The sequence below is a fragment of the Rhinolophus ferrumequinum genome, chromosome 22 (genome assembly GCF_004115265.2).
Source record: "Rhinolophus ferrumequinum isolate MPI-CBG mRhiFer1 chromosome 22, mRhiFer1_v1.p, whole genome shotgun sequence".
Classification (NCBI taxonomy): domain Eukaryota; kingdom Metazoa; phylum Chordata; class Mammalia; order Chiroptera; family Rhinolophidae; genus Rhinolophus; species Rhinolophus ferrumequinum.
In genome coordinates, this window is record NC_046305.1 from 44,192,502 (window position 1) to 44,210,845 (window position 18,344).

Sequence of the window (18,344 nt, forward strand, 5' to 3'; positions counted from 1 at the left end):
ATTGATACTATTATAGTTGCTTTCTAGGATAGTACTACTTCTGCAGTGTGTCAGTTCACTGTTTGTTTTTTTAAAGTCCATTCAATGTGGATTTATCGTAGAAAGGTCCAGAGAGCCTCATTCTATGGAGTTCTGACCTAGGAGGAACACATCCTTAAGGCAACGTTACCCTGTGGAGAGGCTCCAAAGTGTATCATGTATCCACTGGGTTCCATTGAAACGCCTTACAGGTTCTTCAAAGACACAGAAAATCACTCTTTCCCCAATAGAGACGCTGGACAGTTTTCACTGATACTGAATGCAAAGTGGTTTATACCATGTCGAGTTTACCAAGTTTGTACTAAGTTGAGTTTAATTTGATTGCTTTCAATTTCTTTACTATTGAGTAATGGTTTTCTTTAAAATTAGTTATCTGGTCACATTGACATCCATGAGAGAACTCTAGTGGATGAGTAGTCGGGAGATACACACTGCCAGGGAGATTAGGATTTGGAAAGGCATAGAAGCACTGTTATTAAAATGAAAGCTCTTAATCTGTAAAAGGAAAGTAAATTAAATTTCAACAAGCATGAGCTATAGAATTAAATCATAGTATGCTAGTCTGCTTACCCAGACAATATTAGCTCTCTCTTTGCCAGACCAGCCACCTTGGAGCAGAATATGGAATATCTAACTTAAATTAGAACAGATGAATTTCTCCTTTTGTTGAAACACCACAATAAATAAACATCTTTTATGTGAAAGTCTGTGTTTGTTGTTCAGTAGCAAGAGTGAATTGGATAAGGTATCACTGTAAGATTTTTATGTGGGGCAAATTGATCATGTTTTTTATCTCTTACATTTTTCAACATACCTCTCCATTCACGAGTGCCCTTGAACTGATGAGGCCTGGTGCCAGATATCTCCCCTCCCCCCCCCTTTCTTCCACCTCATCCCCACCCCTCCGGTTCAAGCCGTTGTTTCTCAGTCTAGTTGTGTAGGATACAGCTCCCTGGCCCATGCTGGTGTTATGAGCCTTGCGCTCCCCCCGGCTGAGGCAGTCGGTCGCCAGTTGTTGGTCGGCCGCTCACGCTGGCCGCCAGCCGCCGGCCGCTCATGGCAGCACACAGTAGCCCGTGGCAGCACTCAGCAGCCGGCGGCAGCTCTCACGCCGACTTCCGGCTGCTCATGGCAGCCCAGCTCCAGGGAGAGCATTGTTCACAATCTTAGCTGTAGAGGGCGCAGCTCACTGGTCCATTTGGGAATAGAACCAGCGACCTCGGTGCCAGGAGCATGGCACTCCAACCACCTGAGCCACCAGGTCGTCCCCTATGGTATAAAAAAAAGGTTAGCAACATCGTTGCAACAAGTTCACAAACTTAATTGTCAGAATTTATATATATTATTCTATAATTTAAAGTATATATTACTTTAAAAAGTACAATATTCCTTTACAAAGATATATTCTTGGGGCGGCCGGGTGGCTCAGTTGGTTGGAGCGCGAGTTCTCAACAACAAGGTTGCCAGTTCCATTTCCGCATGGGATGGTGGGCTGCGCCCCCTACAACTAAAGATTGAAAACGGTTACTGGACTTGGAGCTGAGCTGCGCCCTCCACGACTAGATTGAAGGACAACGACTTGGAGCTGGTGGGCCCTGGAGAAACACACTGTTCCCCAACATTCCCCAATAAAATTAAAATAAAATAAAAACCAAGGAAATTGTAGGAATACAGGTTGGGAAGGAAGGAATAAACTGTTTTTTAAAAAAAAGAGGGGCTGGCCTGGTGGCTCAGGCGGTTGGAGCTCTGTGCTCCTAATGCCGGTCGAAGCTGTGGTTCTATTCCCACATGTGCCAGTGGGCTCTCAACCACAGGTTGCCTGTTCAAATTCTCGACTCCCACAAGGGATGGTGGGCTCCGCCCCCTGCAACTAGCAACAGCCACTGGACCTGGAGCTGAGCTGCGCCCTCCACAACTAAGATTGAAGGGACAACTTGACTTGGAAAAAAGTCCTGAAAGTACACACTGTTCCCCTTCCCCAATAAAATCTTTGGGGAAAAAAAAGATATATTCTTTCAAAAGCATCTAAAGTATAGCACATCATAATAAAGTATAATCACTAAAAGGAATGAACAAACTGTAATACTGCTATGGAATGATCTGCAAGATGTAAAAAGGGCAAAATAATGTATAAATTATTCTACCACTTGTGTAAAAATTTGTTGTACATGCATAAAATATCTGACAGGCTGCACAAGAAATGGTGTATTTTCATTTATTGTTGTTGGGAGGGAAATTGGATGGCTGGAGATAAGGGTGAGAGACTTTTTGCTGTATATCCTTTTATATTTTTTGATTATTGGACGATGTGAATGTATTTCCTAGTTAGAAAAAACAAAACAAAACCAAAACCTCATAAAAATGAAAAAATAAAATAGCTGCTTGGAAATCTAGATAAATTTTTATTCATCTTTTATAAACATTCCTTTTGTCTGTACTATTCAACTTCACAACTTCACATTTGATAGTGCTTTTAGATTTCTTAGTTTAGGTTTTTTCCCCCCTTAGGTCTGCTTTTTTTTTTTTTTTCCCCTGCCCTTTCTGGAGGCAAACTCTTTTTTTTTTTTTTTTTTTAGGTCTGCTTTTTAACACTAAACTAAAAATGATCTTTTTTCCTCCATTAGGGATTTGAGTCATAATCGGTTGTCTCACTGGAACGTCAGCTTGGAATCTCAAACGTTACAAGAAGTGTAAGTTATTTTGCTTATTTAAATTTACATGAAATTCCTTGAGGTGATCTGATGAATTATGAATTTGAGTATGTTCAATCCAGAATGCTATCAAAAAATTGAAAAAATTTTAAATGAAAAGACATTGTTTAAAAACTTAAACTGTCATCTCTGGCTTTGTTCATCACAAACCCTGTGGGCATTGTACCATTGGGTTGGTGATTTCAAGTTGCAAACTGAAGAAATATTCTTCCTTGGGGCCAGAAGTAAGATTTTTTTCCTCTCTTGAGAATAAATATGTTTTGTTTGTTTTTTGCTAAAGTTTAAGCCAGTCAAACTCTGTTGTGTAAACTATTTTAATGTCTTGACTCATGTAAGATGGAAGCATCATGTCTGAAGTGATTTATATGAAATATAATATTTTCAGCATCATTTGTAATGTGGTGATTAATAAGATTCAATTTTCCACTTCTTTGAAGTTTTTCCTTTAAGACTGAGATTTATGCATGCTGTGGAGGAAATTTTCTAAAATATTCTTCATATCAGTTATTGCATTGTGATGTTCCCAGAGGTATGGCTATTGATCCTGTTTGGTCTCTACCTTAAACACCCCCAGAACCCTCAGGTTTATTTTTGGTTCTACTTTCTTGCTGACAGGTAACTTCTTCGTGCACTCATTGTCCTTCCATTCTGTCCTTCCCTGTCCCAAACTGACTGTTTCTAATCTGCTATGGAATGAATACACAGTTGACACGCTTATTAGCTGAAAGAGTAGGCACTGAGGAAGGAGGTGAAACTGCTTTGATGGGAAATCCTGAGCTTTTCTATTAGATGGACTTTGTAAGTTTGGTTGGTTTCTTAGAGGCCTTTTACTTCTTTGTTTTTTCTTTCTGTATTCTAGATTGTTGAGGTTGTTCAGTGATTGAAAACCAGGTTAATGAAGTGTGATTATATTAGATTTGCTACTAAAACCTTTGAGACGATCTGTTTAAAGAGCTGCTGGGATCAGATGGTGCCATGTCTTCTATAAAATCCATCTTACGTTCCATGTCTGGGAAGGCAAATTCATTTCATCTGTGCTGTTGAGCAAACCTTCCTCACTTTGAGTAACTTTTTAAAAACATATTTATATTTTTACACTTTATTTTTTATTTTTATTTATTTACTTTTTTAAATGTACTTTTTTTGGGAAGGGGAAAGGGAACAGGACTTTTTATTGGGGAACAGTGTGTACTTCCAGGACTTTTCCAAGTCAAGTTGTTGTCCTTTCAGTCTTAGTTGTGGAGGGCGCAGCTCAGCTCCAGGTCCAGTTGCCATTGCTAGTTGCAGGGGATGCAGCCCACCATCCCTTGTGGGAGTCGAACCGGCAACCTTGTGGTTGAGAGGATGCACTCCAACCAACTGAGCCATCCAGGAGCTCAGCGACAGCTCAGCTCAAGGTGCCGTGTTCATTCTTAGTTGCAGGGGATGCAGCCCACCATCCCTTGTGGGAGTCGAACTGGCAACCTTGTGGTTGAGGGTATGTGCTCCAACCAACTGAGGCATCCGGGAGCTCAGCGATAGCTCAGCTCAGGGTGCCGTGTTCAATCTTAGTTGCAAGGGGCGCAGCCCACCATCCCTTGTGGGAGTCGAACTGGCAACCTTGTGGTTGAGGGTATGTGCTCCAACCAACTGAGGCATCCGGGAGCTCAGCGATAGCTCAGCTCAGGGTGCCGTGTTCAATCTTAGTTGCAAGGGGCGCAGCCCACCATCCCTTGCGGGAGGCAAGTCGAACCGGCAACCTGGTGGTTGAGAGCCAGCGCTCCAACCAACTGAGCCATCTGGCCATCCGGGAGCTGAGCGGCAGCTCATTGACTTCATTCTAGTTGTGGAGGGCACAGCTTGCTGGCTTATGTGGGAATCGAACTAGCAGCCCCGTTGCCCAGAGCTCACCCTCTAACCCACTGAGCCACTCGACCACCCCTACACTTTATTTAATGTATAATTTTATCTGTTATAAATATATAAAAGAGATAGGGATGCTTAATTATTCTTTTATTTAAGGAGTCATATTAGCTGTCAGAAATGTAACTATTCAAAGACCCTTGCTGGGATTAAAAATAGTTAATGTGCAAAATATTTTCTAACCTTTTACATATTGAAATCAATTGTACATCTAACACCATGAAAAAACATTTCTTATTAAAACCTCTAATTTTGCCGTATGATACATTTTGTCTAATTCATCCTGAGTCGTAGGCTTTTTTCAGATGTGGCACCTGTCCTAAAGTATGTATTAGCCAGTAAACCAGAACTCAAGAGGTAACATTTCTCTCACAAAGCTTTGAAATCTGTTTTTTTTCCTGCCTAGGAGAATGAATTACAATGAGCTAACAGAAATCCCATATTTTGGAGAACCAACCTCTAATATTACTCTACTGTCATTGTAAGTAAATAAGATTTCAGATCTTTTACTTAAATTATGAGTAGTACAGTTTTTTGGTTTTTGTTTTGGATACCCTTATTGTTGATCCCAGTTATTTAATACGCTTGTGGCCTGGGGTGGATCACTGGCAATAACTTCAATTTAATCTTTGTTTTGTAGAGTCCATAATATAATCCCAGAAATAAATGCAGAGGCTTTCCAGTTTTACCCTGCTCTTGAGAATTTAGATCTCAGCTCAAATATAATATCAGAAATCAAGACATCTTCATTTCCTCGAATGCAGCTTAAATACCTGTAAGTTAATACAGTTTGAATTAGATTTACTTTAAAGTGCATGTTTATTACTCATTGATGCTTATCTTTCCAGAAATGTCTGTTGTTGTTATTTTGATATGCATATGTGAAACAAATGCATGGTTAGTTTTTTGTTTATTTTTTGAGTTTTTTTCCCCCCATAAAGAAAGAGTGCGCTATGCACTATTGTCAGAAAATACTGTTAAGTATCCAGGGTAATTTTTGAGATTTAATTCTGGATTGTGTTTCACTGACAGTTTTGTAAGAGGTAAATAGTTGAGTGATTTGTTAAACAATGGTTCGCCGTATAGAATGATGATGGTAATTAGTCTGTGTGCTGGTGTTTTGCAGTTTACAAGCATATTCACACATACAGTTTCAACCCAAATGAACTAGGTATTATTCTTATTTTGTAGTTGAAGAAACAAAGCACTTAAATTGTTATATTTATAAAGTTGTATGCAGTTGCTAAGTGGTAGAACTGGGGCTCAGTCGTAGACTTTGGGCAGCTTTCTGATGGTAGTATTTTTTTTCGTTGTTCCACTAAATTTTTTTTGTTGTTGTTGCAATCCTGTTCATTTTAGGAACTTGAGTAATAATAGGATAACCATTCTGGAGGCTGGTTGCTTCGATAATTTATCGAGTTCCTTGTTAGTGGTAAAGTTAAACCGAAACAGAATTAGCATGATTCCACCCAAAATCTTCAAACTGCCTCACCTCCAGTTCTTGTGAGTAACCACGTAGATTTTGTTTCTTACAGTGTCTTTTTCTTTGTAATTATCATCAGAACACATCAGCAGTTTTCTGACTGTAAAACTATTTTTGTTAAAGGGAACTTAAAAGAAACAGGATTAAAGTTGTGGAAGGTCTAACATTCCAAGGGCTTGACTCCTTAAGATCTTTGAAAATGCAGCGGAATGGAATTAGCAAACTTAAGGATGGCGCTTTTTTTGGCTTGGATAACATGGAAGAACTGTAAGTACTGACCTGGAGTAGGAGATTGTTAGGAAGGGAGTCTGACCGGGACTTGTTAGTGCCAAACAACTAGGGTAATTGCTTTAATTATGCCAAGGTACATTAGTTCTTTCTCCCTTCCCTGATATGAAATAAGTGTATACAAAGTTCTTTAAGTTTTGTTATCTAACTGGCATTTTTGTCATCAGTTTTACAAACGTTTCATCTAAATAGTCTATATTCCTTTAATGTTTTGGCTGATGAAAATTATCAGAATTTATCCAGAACAGGTATACTATACCTCTCGGTGTCTCGATTTTATAGATCTGATATTTTAGACAGTTTTACTACTTGCTAGTACCAAATCTGAGGGAAGATGGGAGTATTTATTGACTAGAATTTGTTGGCTTACGTGGGTTGAGTGAAGGTCTGTGTTTCTCTGAGCAAGACTTCATGAAGATTTTTGGAATCTTCTCATCGCAGAGCTTGTTATGAAACATATTTTTTCCCTTCTTTCTCTAATGTGCAGAGAACTGGAGCATAATAACCTTACAGAAGTGAACAAGGGGTGGTTGTATGGCTTGCGAATGCTACAGCAGCTCTATGTGGGCCAGAACGCTGTTGAAAGAATCAGCCCTGATGCCTGGGAGTTCTGCCAAAGACTGTCCGAACTGTGAGTGTTGGATGGCATTCCAGTGGAGGCTGTGAGACTAGCGCAGGTTGGGATGAATCATTCCCATGGCCAGTAACACAATCTGATGTCCCTCTTTATTAGACGCTTGTTGAAAGCTCTAAATTTATCATGTAAGTAGAATAAGGGTATGAAAGTTGAACTGAAATACAGTGAATTCCTTACCTTCCATGTTTTCTGTTTTCAGTGATTTGTCCTATAACCAGTTGACCCGCCTGGATGAATCTGCCTTTGTGGGTCTGAGCTTACTGGAGACATTGAATTTAGGGGACAACAGAGTCACTCACATTGCTGATGGTGTCTTTAGGTTTCTTTCCAATCTTCAGACACTGTAAGTACATCTGTCTTTTTTTTTTTTTTTTTTTTTTGCTAATTTTTTAAAAGCAGTTAAGCAAATATATTAAAACAGCTGATCAGCTTGAAGATTTATATATGTTAATATTTTGGGTTCTTTGTCCTGAGCCTTGGTGTAGACAGTCTTACTTGTCTCTGTCCTCATACCTAAATCTCATCTCTAGCCAGTTCAGTTTGTACTGTAATTCTCAGTTAATCAACCAAACAACAAAGCATCTTTTACTGTGCCAGTTACTGTGGGATAAAACACAGTTGCTGGTGTCAGGAATGCACAGTTTCTTGTTCCTCTGACCTTGAACTACCAGTAGTATACCAGAACCACCACTTTTCATTCAAAAGGATGCAGGATGTGTAGCCCTGGCAGGAGACCTGTTCATTGTTAATAATTTGCTGCACGACTTGGAACAGAAAAAACTAACATTTATTAATGATCTGTGCCAGGTGCTTTCAGAACACAGGATGTGATCGCTCTTTTCCATGGCAGGAGGCTGAGGTTCAGAGAGATTATAATGATTTGTTTAAAGTCACATAGCTTGTAAATATTTGGGTCAAGATTAGAACCCAGGCCTGTTTGATATTAAAGCTCGCCTGCTTTGCCATACTGCCAGGTGAACAGAATCACCTAACTTCTCCTAGTTGTCATTTTCTTTGTCTCTTCATCCAGTGAAGATGGACATATTAGATGGTTACTGAAGGCAATTTCAGTTCTAAAATTCTGTGATTCAATAAGTTGAATGATCATGAATATAATTGAATGGAGAGGTATTTTAATGAAATACAATAATCTCAAACATAGAGCAGAATTAGAGAAAAAGAGTAATTAGTAGAAATTTTAGATTCTAAGGTTCTTGAATAGGGGACTTTCTGGTCATCAGGTTCAGAGTTGGTAAATGGTCTCAGAGAAGATGCAGGCTCCCAACTTTGTGGCCTAACCATCAATGAGAAAGAAAGCATGATGATTTTGTGAAGGTGTGTTTATGTGCATGAGTGTGTGTTTGATTTTCTTTTTTCTTTTTTTAAAGTTAATGAGGTAGTCTTCCTTCAGTTGGCCTTGAAAAATTCAGTCAGCCCCGCCCTCCATTTTCTGTATTATCAGAGGTGAAACCAGCTCAGTTATCAGATACAAATTGCCTTTTGACAGTCAGGGGATGGCAAACAGTTTCTTTCATTATACTAGTGATTATCATAACATTAAAGTTTAGTAAAGTAATTGCAGAAGTAACTGATGGTCTAATGCCACAGAGATAGTTAAGGCAGAATTAGGATCCGATCTGAGAAATCCTGACTTCAGACCAGCACTCTTGCCCTTGTAGGTGTACTTCTTACTCATTCTGGTGATGAGTTAGATTTCTGCTGTGCTTTGGAGGACGGGGAACATCCTGAAGAGTAGAGCCATGGGTTGTTTTTAGTGTTTATTCTTTAGTAAAATAAAATGAGCTTTGTTAGCTCTCATTTCAAGGAAATGGATAGCTCAAGGGAAACAGTGGTCTCCTATCTCCTTACTGTGATTCAAACAACTGTACATATGTCTTCTAAAGCAAAAAAGCTTTGTGCTTTATTACGAGACAACTTAAGGAAGCAAAACTGATTAAATATCTTTAACTGGTGTTTTTTCCATCAGAGGACATGGTGTGGTGCAATTGCATTTCCTCTGAGAATGGAACAGTGGATTTGAAAAGATCCATACTTTTCCTTTTAAAGAAAACAGTGATCACTCTAGCACATTCTTGCTTCCCAGGGGGCATGTTTAATTGCTGTGGAGCTGTGAAACTATTCACATCACTCTTTGTCAGCCCTTTTAGGTTAAGGGCCCAGGGGAAGGCTTGGGTCACCCAGAAATCCCATTAGTCTGAAATCAGATTTGTAAGCCATATCCCCAGCATCTTGAAATGTTCCTGCTTTTTGCAGGAGCCTGACTATAATTTTTAATGCTGACACGATTAGGGACTGTTAGCTAGGACGATTCATACCCTTGCAGGTTGTTTAATTTCTTTATCAAGGCCAGCGTAATTCTTAGCTTATGAGAATTACTTTTTACATACCACAGTATTCTTTAAAAAGTAGAGTCTTCATCATAACTTAGCTGTTTAAATAAGGATAAAAATTAGCATTGCCATGCCAGGTTGGTGCCCGATGGTGTAATGGTCATGTTGACTAACATAACCTGTTTTTCTCTGACATTTTTATAGAAACTTAAGAAACAATGAAATTTCATGGGCCATAGAAGATGCTAGTGAAGCCTTTGCTGGACTCACAAGTCTCACTAAGTTGTATGTATTTATAATATTTATGTATGTCTACAGAGGTATATTTTCAAGAATCGATTGTAAATGTGATTGGATTTATGTCTCTTTGCTGTGGCTGGAAAGTTTGAGCCTTCCGACTCATTTACTCAAGGAAGAAGCTTTGCTGTTTATTAAGTTTTTTGTTTCTTTTAAATTTTGTTTTCTGTTATGGGACACTTTCTATTGGAAGAGCACTCCTATGGGCACTTAAAGGGAAGTCGTTTATGGAACTAGAATTTCTGTTTAAGTAAAAGCAATGCACTGAGAAACCAGAGTTGAACCAGTAATCTGTTTAATTATGTAAGATCTAAAATCTTACTGGAGAGCATCCTCTCTTGCTAAATTACCCATAAGCAAGGGAGGATGCTCTCCAGTAAGATTTTAGGTCTTTGCCCATGAGAATTTCTTCAAGGCTTCATAGCGTATTTCTTTGACTTGATGGTCTTTGCTAAGAAGGGAGAAACTGGGGAAATAATCCAATTTCTCATGAAAACTCCCAGTGTAGTCAGTAGTCAGGATGGTTGTTCATGGGTACCTCTTTGAGCTCTAACATCTTAATAGAAGCCTTCATGCTGTGCTATGCATTGGTTAATCAGAAAGGTTTGCAGCTTTCTTAAACACGCACGTTAAGCTTATTTTCCTCTTTTATAGGTAAATGTTTGATTTAATGAATTTAATTTCATTTAGTGGAAAGCTTTATTAGGAAGGTCTGTTTGTTTTTCAGAATCTTACAAGGAAATCAGATTAAATCAATTACAAAGAAAGCATTCATTGGGCTTGAATCCCTTGAGCATCTGTAAGTATTCTGCATATATTTTACTCAGTTTATAAATAATCTTTGCTATTAGCAGAGGTTTTCATGACCATTTAAAGTGTTTATAGAACTTAATTGTAGGAATGGTGACTGGTAATGTTTTGTTTCTCTTCATTTCAGAGATTTGAACAACAATGCTATAATGTCTATCCAAGAAAATGCTTTTTCTCAGACTCGCTTGAAAGAACTGTACGTAACTTAAGTCTTTTTTATTTTTTTCAATCACCAGTTAGATCATTATCCATGCTTGTGTGATGAATGTGACCCAGATGTTTTCAAAAGCACACAATTCAGGCAGGAAGAAAGAAAGTGTTACTATGCAGTTATTTCAGTGGCTGGATATAATTTGAAAATAACCCAGATTGCAAAGCCCCGAGGGTGTGGCCCCAGGCCCTTCTGCATTGGCCGTTCTGTTGGTGCTGATGGTCAAGTCAGCGAGAGCCGAGCGCTTGCTCCTCAGATGTGTGTGCCCTACTGTTCCATTCTTTTTCTTTGTTCCCCTCATCCCTTTTGGACTATTGGAAACGTGTGTTTCTAATCCTTACCCCTTGGGGTGGGTTACAATTCAGGTATTATATAATTTTGGGGGGAAATGATCTCGCACTTTCAGTATAATGGTCAGAGAGGATGTCTCTTACCTGTTTGCTCAAACAACTAAAATGCTCAAAAACTTAAATAGTTATAATAGAAAAATGCATATCACTTCATACTTTTTCCATTCATGATTTTTTTTTTTTAAAAAAGGCTCTTAATTGATTCAGAGATTTCCCAGGTGGAGGGGTGGCTAGTTGGGTATTTGTATTAATTTTAAATTCTGGTGATGTGAATATTCAGCCAGTGGGAAGAATCAAGGAACAATGACAGTTTATCTTGCCTGCTAAAAGCTTCTTAAAGAAAGGTCTGTGGACCAGAACTGCTTCATGACGAGATAGGGATAGAAATTCAGAGTATGTGTGTAGAAACTTTTAGAACAGTTTGACATTACTGTGATACTTTTGTTGAATTTTATAAAAGTATTGATCCACAACATGTTGGAAATTTTAAAAACTGGTTCTTCACCACAGATAGTCTAAGATGCACTGGAAGTTCTTGCTCCATTCTTTTACAACTGTGTGATATTGGGCCAATTGATTAGCCTAAGACTCAGTTTTCCTCCTTAAAATGGTAATAGCAATTTCCTCAGGGTTAGTGAGACTGAAAGAGATTAATTTGTTCATTCAAGAAATCTTTGTTGTTGTCTGCTATGTAAAGTACTGTTCACAGCAGTGCACGAGACAGAGTCTGTCCTCATAGCGTAGTGCAATAAATTCTCGTAAGGAAGATACACAGTGAACCGGTAGATAATAATATCTCATCTGATAATAAATGTTCCACAGAGCAGTAAAGCTGGGTCAAAGGTATGGAGAGTGACAGGGCTTGCTGTTTTAGATAAAGTAGTGAGGGAGGGCTTTGCTGAAGATAACAGCATTTGGACCAGGACCTTAGTGAGATGAAGCGACAAACCACTGAGCACGGGCTGAAGGGCATTCCAGGCACAAGGAAGAGCCCCTGAAAAGGCCCTGAGGTAGGAGCTCGCTCCTCGTGCCTGCAGGTCGCTGCTGTGGCTGCCAGACCAGAGCCAGGGAGGAGTGGGCAGAGAGGAGGTCAGAGAGGTAAGCAAGAGCCAGGTTATAGGGGGCCTGGGAGGCCAGGAGGAGTTAGGACCTTCCCCACTAAGTACCTTAGGGAGCTTTGGAGAGTTTTGACTAGATGCTCAGCACAGAGCCCGGCGCATAGTGAAAGTCCAATAACTAATATCAATAACAAAAATAAAAATGTTATGGTAATTATCATTTGTTATTTTCTGCCAGATTTTTGAAGTGGCTTTCTTCTTTTCCTTTTCTTCTTTTTTTTTGTGTCTGTTGAGATATTTTGAGTTATGCCTTGTAGGCTTAGTTTAGCATGTAAAGGCCCGATTTATTGTATATCAGCATGACCTTTTTTTGCCTGTGATAATCTGAGGGCCAGCAAGAAAGTTTTAACTCATGTTATGAGAACACAGTTCAAAATATAATTTAGAAATTAGGTGAAAGCAAATATTGTCCTTTCATCCGTCAGCGAGTCATTCAGTAATTTGGGAGTTGGCTTTTACAAACTGCTAATGTAGGACCTCTAATGCAACATTTTTACTGAGAAGTTTTCGTTGCTTTTAGTTACTTTAAATCTAAGTCATGTTTATAATACTTTTTATATCACCATTTATTAAAATCTCTTTCACTTTTTGGTATCCTGCACAATGCTTTGCATAAATATGGGGAGAAGGTGGGAGAGTCGCCTATAAATTAAATAATTTACATTAAAATTATATAATCATGGTGGAAAAATGAGAAAATACAGGTAAACCGAGAGGGAGAGAAAGACCCCATATCCCTAGTACTCAGAGACAGCCACTGTTAATATTTGGGTATATATCTGGCCACACGGTACCTGTTGAAGGAATGCAGGTACTCAGTTAGGCACTGGTGCACAGGTTGGTTAGCATGTGAAGGCTGGAAAGGTGCAAAGAAATAGAAGTGAAGGGAACTAATGTGAATTCAGTGGTATCTGGCCAGGCACTGTGCTAAATAAATACTTTGTTTAAAACTTTTTTTGAGGGAGGCATTGTCAGTCCCATTTTCCAGGAATAGAAACTGAGATTTTGGAGACATTCAGTATTTTACCTAAGGTGAGTGGAATTAGGAAATGAGTCCAGGTCTCATAAGCCCAGCTTACACGTAAGACACTGTAAATCAGACTTTGTTACTCCTCTGTTCTTAACCTCCCGAGGGCTTCCCATCACACACAGGAAAACACCGACTCAAGTTCATAGCTTCTAAAGCACCTGTGTGGTCTGGACCTCCCTGCCCAGCTCTCTGACCTCGTTCCATCACCATCTGTCAGTTTCTTCTGGCTGCGATACTCTGCTGCAGCTCTGTGATTGGCTCTGTCACTGGTAGCTGCTGTCTCTACGTCTTTGCCTAGCTTTGTTTTTCTTGATAACACTTACTTTCTGACATTATACTTTGCATTTATTTGTTTATTGCTTGGTTCTAAATACATAAGCTGTGTGAGGGCTGTATCCCCATGGCCTAGAACAACGCCTGGCATATAGTAGATTCAAATATTTCTCTATGAATGAATGAATGAAGGAATATGACCTAAAAATTCTTATAATGCAAAAGGTAACTTTTGGCCTGCTTACTTAAAACTAACCTTGACAAAATATGACTTTTGAGATAGGCTTAGAGACTGTTTGAAACGTCTTTGGAATCAGATCTTTGGTACTTTATACCAAACCTTAAAACTGGATGAGGAGTCATTAAAAGAAAACACTGATTTTTCAGCTATGTTTTATAGGCCTCTTATGGGCCACAAATAATTTTTCAGTGGTTCTTAGTTTAAGTTGTAGTAGACATTGCCCCAGGGCTGAAGTGTTGTCAGTCTTGATTAAATAATTTGACACCTTTTCCACAGTGAAGATGTCTTTGCTCCAATATATATAGTAAGCTTTTCTCTATACTTTTCTGGGAAAAATTTTAAACCTCAGAGATTTAAAGGAAGGTGTAAGGAACATCCATATACCCTTTACGTAGATTCAACAATTGTTAGTTTTTTGCTAAATTTATCTCTCTCCCTCCCTCCTCCCTTCCCTCCTTCCCTTTTTCCTTCTTTCCCTCTCTCCCTCCCTCCCCGCCAACCCTTCTGTCTCTGTCTCTCTCCCTCTCTGTGTACACACACACACCATTGTTTTGCTTAACCATTTAGAAGTAAGTTGCAGACATGACAATTCACCCTAAATATCTCAGCCTGTATTTCCCAAGAACAAGGATATTTTCCTACATAACTACAGCACTAGTGTCACACCCGATGAAATTCACATCTAACATACAGTTCATGCTCAGATTTCCCCAATGTCAAAAAGTGTCCTTCGTAGATCTTTTTTTTTCTAGTCAAAGATCATGCATTTTATTTGGTTGTAATGGCTTTTTAGTTTAATCTAAAATGTGTCCCTTTCCCTGGTCCTCCCCTCTCCCACCTTTTTGGTGTTTTTCATGACACTGACAATATTTGAGGAATTGAGGTTGACAGTCTGAGTTTTGTTTTTTCATGGTTAGATTCAGAGTAAACATTTGTTTGGCAAGAAAAATGCATAGATAAATAGTAAGCTTTTAATGCTTGAAGAAACTTAGAATGAAAAGGAAAGGGTTACTTGTCCTCTTTTTTCTGCAGCATCCTGAACACTAACAGTTTGCTCTGTGACTGCCATTTGAAGTGGTTGCTTCAGTGGCTGGTTGATAATAACTTCCAACACTCTGTGAATGTCAGCTGTGCACATCCTGAATGGCTGGCAGGGCAAAGCATCCTGAATGTGGATCTGAAAGATTTTGTCTGTGGTTTGTATTTTTGTTTTAAAATTTTGTATATTACACACTTACTATCCTAACAACAGAATTTTAAAAAAATTAAACCAGAATGCTTTCCCGTTGGTATTTATTTCCATTTCTCTCTGTTTTTCTCTAACATTTTTATATTTGTTGTAATTGTAGGTTAACTTTTATATTCTTTGACTTAATGTATCATAAGCAGTTGTTTTCCTCTATGTGTTCTTAAATGACCATTTTTAATGTCAGTGTGATAACATCTTTATGATGTGAGCCTTTCTTTTTTAGGGAGATTGTTAACCTTAGAATAAATATTCAGTAGTAAGATTCCTGAATCAAAAAGTATGATTTTTTTGTTTACATGAATTCATTCAAAAGTATAAATCTTTTTTGTTTGTTTTTTAGTAGATCTTGAAAAGTGCTACGAGGTGTTTTCTAGAAAATAGTGCTAGTTTATGCTGTGACCAGCAGTGTATGAATTAACCCAGTTCACTTGGTTTCTAGTTTTGATGCAGTTTCTTAGGACTAAAGTGGCGGGGTTTTGGAGTTTTTTGGAGGGAAGGGGGCAATCATAGGCAAGTTTTCTTGATTGTAGCACTTACACTTTCACGTATACATCTCTACTGTTCTTTCTCAACTTGGAAATTTTCACTTTACACTTACATTTCCTTAAAAGTGGAATAACTGATTCCGAGCTTTATAAATGTAGATCTTTTAGATAATTATGTTTGTGTTACATATCACTAGTATCTCTGATCACTTACATAGCAGTATATTGCCAGATCTATTTCCACAATCTACTCAAAGATGCTTCAGGCCCACAAAGTAGTTATATTGTTTTTACAAATTTTAACGAAGAAAACAAAGAATCTAATAATTAAATTGTACTTTGTTATAACGAATTCTCTCCTGACTTTCTTAGTTTTAAATGTAAACACTGTATATTTTGACTTCTTTTTTCATGTTTCACTTTTATGACACAGTGAAATGTTACCCAATGAAGGTAATGATTAAGAATTCATATACCTGCCTCTCTGAATCAGTTCAATAACATATTATTATTTATGAATCTATTGTTTCTTAGCCAGTCTCAAGCCAATATATAGTTGGACATTTGACATATTTGGAAATTTTCACTATTAGGTGAAAGTTACGCATGCACAAAGTACTTTCAGATAATGTTTTAGTAGGTATTCCCTGTAAAATATAATAAGTTCATAATCCCTATTTTCTATATTGGCGCAGAAAGGATAATGGGTATCATATACATGTTTCTATAGGTAACGTATCATGTTTATATATGTAACAGGCTAAGGGTATTAGAACTTGTCTTGAAATTCTAAGATAGGTTTCTCTTTTTCCCCAGTAACTGGTAATGCTTAAGAAGGACAGTCTAAGCATAAATGACAGTAAGGGGTAGTGGCAAGGGTGCTAAAACTAAAACCCTGAAGTCTGAAGTCCAGCCCAGGCTCTGCTGCTGACTGACTTGTCTCTGAACAAGTCATTTGACCTTTCGGTGCCTCATTTTTCTCATCTTTAAATGAGGGAATTGGACTCGAGCTCTATAGTTTCTTTCAAATATAATATGCTTTTTTGTAAACACGGCACACCATTTTACATCATTTATTTTAAGATTGAGTCTGTAGAAGCAAAAATATAAATAACTGACTTGGCTCCTGCCCCATGTTTTTCCCCTTAGATGATTTTCTCAAGCCACAGATAAGAATACATCCTGAAACCACAGTTGCCCTAAGAGGCGTGAACGTGACCCTGGCGTGCACTGCAGTGAGCAGCAGTGACTCACCCATGTCTGCTGTGTGGCGCAAAGACAGCGAAATCTTGTATGATGCCGACATTGAGAACTTGGTTCGTTATCAGCAGCACGCTGGAGAAGCTCTAGAATATACTAGTGTCTTACATCTTTTCAGTGTGAATTTCACAGATGAAGGAAAATACCAGTGCATCGTTACTAATCACTTTGGTTCTAATTATTCTCATAAAGCCAAACTGACTGTGAATGGTAAGGAATTATGTTCCCTAATAGTTTTTTTGTAGTTAGAAGGATTTTTATGTTCAGTTTTGAACCACCTGACCCAAGAAAATTAGGCTAAACCTGACAGTTGAGGGGAGGATCTTGTTGTTTTTGTCTTTAGGGTTGTGATAATGTGTAGACTGGATTGTCAGTTTGTCCTTTTACTGTCCCTACTTGGTCATTAGTTGAGGGGTCAAGGCAAATTCCATGGCTCCAGGAGACAGGCTACTACTTTCACTGTTATTGATGCTTTTGAAAAAAATTTTTTGAAATTCTCCATTTCCTTTCCAGAACCATAATTCTGTCCTGAAACCTATGGAATTTATTCCTGACGCTGTTCACAGGGCCTTCCAGTAACTGGGAGTGTTTAGGACATTTCTGGGTCCAGTGATCATCACCATTGCCTAAATGTAGTCAAACAGAATCAGTTTTTAAATTAATGCTCTTCTTCGGTGTGGCTGTAAAAAAACCTTCCAAACAGCTTGAATTATTTATTGCTTATTAGATTGAATTACTACAACGTTTTAGGCTTTGTGCAGCCAAAAAATATACTTGTGTCTTGCTAAACATGCTTGTGTTCTTGATTCTGTGTTTTATGAGAGTTTTGAAGGCATAATTTTTTTATCATGAAATGCCTTGACAGCTTTGTAGATGTTAGTTTGGGAAGCACCAAGGGAGTCATAGTAAATATCAGGTTAAAAAATAGGGAGTTCAGAAAGGTTTGTGGCCGTCCACTTTCCCTGTGTCCATCAGGGAGATCAGGTAGGTGTGTCATGCATTCTAGAAGAGTTAGTTCTCGCGGTACTCCAATACCCTGAGGTTCTGGGAGAAGAGATCGCCTCTGAAGTTGTGTTTACTATCAATCCAGAGAGCATGTCTTCTCAAAGGAATGGAGTCATACGACAGTTGCTATTTGGCCTAACAGATTCTCTCCCTCTCCCTCTCCCTCCCCTTCTCCTTCTCCCTCTCTTTCTCCCTCCCTCTCTCTCTGTCTCTATCTGTGTGTGTGTATTTTTCCCCCACCCACATTCTCTTGGTGATCTTCTTGGAACAGAGATGCCATCTTTCCTGAAAACCCCAATGGATCTGACTATTCGCACTGGTGCCATGGCCAGACTAGAATGCGCTGCACAGGGCCACCCTGCACCTCAGATTTCCTGGCAGAAAGATGGCGGCACCGACTTTCCTGCAGCTCGGGAAAGACGCATGCATGTCATGCCTGAGGATGATGTCTTCTTCATTGCAAACGTGAAAATAGAAGACATGGGAATCTATAGCTGCATGGCACAAAATATAGCAGGAGGCCGCTCAGCAAATGCCTCCCTCACAGTGTTGGGTATGTTTCCTGCTCCATGGGTCCCTGATTTTGTGGGAGCTTTTTTATTCC

General features: G+C 38.8%; 1 protein-coding gene across 3 annotated transcripts in view; it reads left to right on the forward strand.

Annotated features, from left to right (window-relative positions):
* The window catches only part of LRIG2 (leucine rich repeats and immunoglobulin like domains 2), a 48,428-nt gene that overhangs the window by 18,485 nt on the left and 11,599 nt on the right, over positions 1-18,344 (forward strand). For all 3 annotated transcript variants that reach the window (XM_033092836.1, XM_033092835.1, XM_033092837.1), the window contains 13 exons: positions 2,664-2,729; positions 5,059-5,133; positions 5,293-5,427; positions 6,012-6,155; positions 6,259-6,402; positions 6,911-7,054; positions 7,260-7,403; positions 9,616-9,696; positions 10,436-10,507; positions 10,646-10,714; positions 14,774-14,937; positions 16,625-16,945; positions 18,012-18,293. In XM_033092836.1, the coding sequence (XP_032948727.1) occupies positions 2,664-2,729; positions 5,059-5,133; positions 5,293-5,427; positions 6,012-6,155; positions 6,259-6,402; positions 6,911-7,054; positions 7,260-7,403; positions 9,616-9,696; positions 10,436-10,507; positions 10,646-10,714; positions 14,774-14,937; positions 16,625-16,945; positions 18,012-18,293 (1,841 nt within the window). The remainder of the gene's footprint in view (positions 1-2,663; positions 2,730-5,058; positions 5,134-5,292; positions 5,428-6,011; positions 6,156-6,258; positions 6,403-6,910; positions 7,055-7,259; positions 7,404-9,615; positions 9,697-10,435; positions 10,508-10,645; positions 10,715-14,773; positions 14,938-16,624; positions 16,946-18,011; positions 18,294-18,344) is intronic.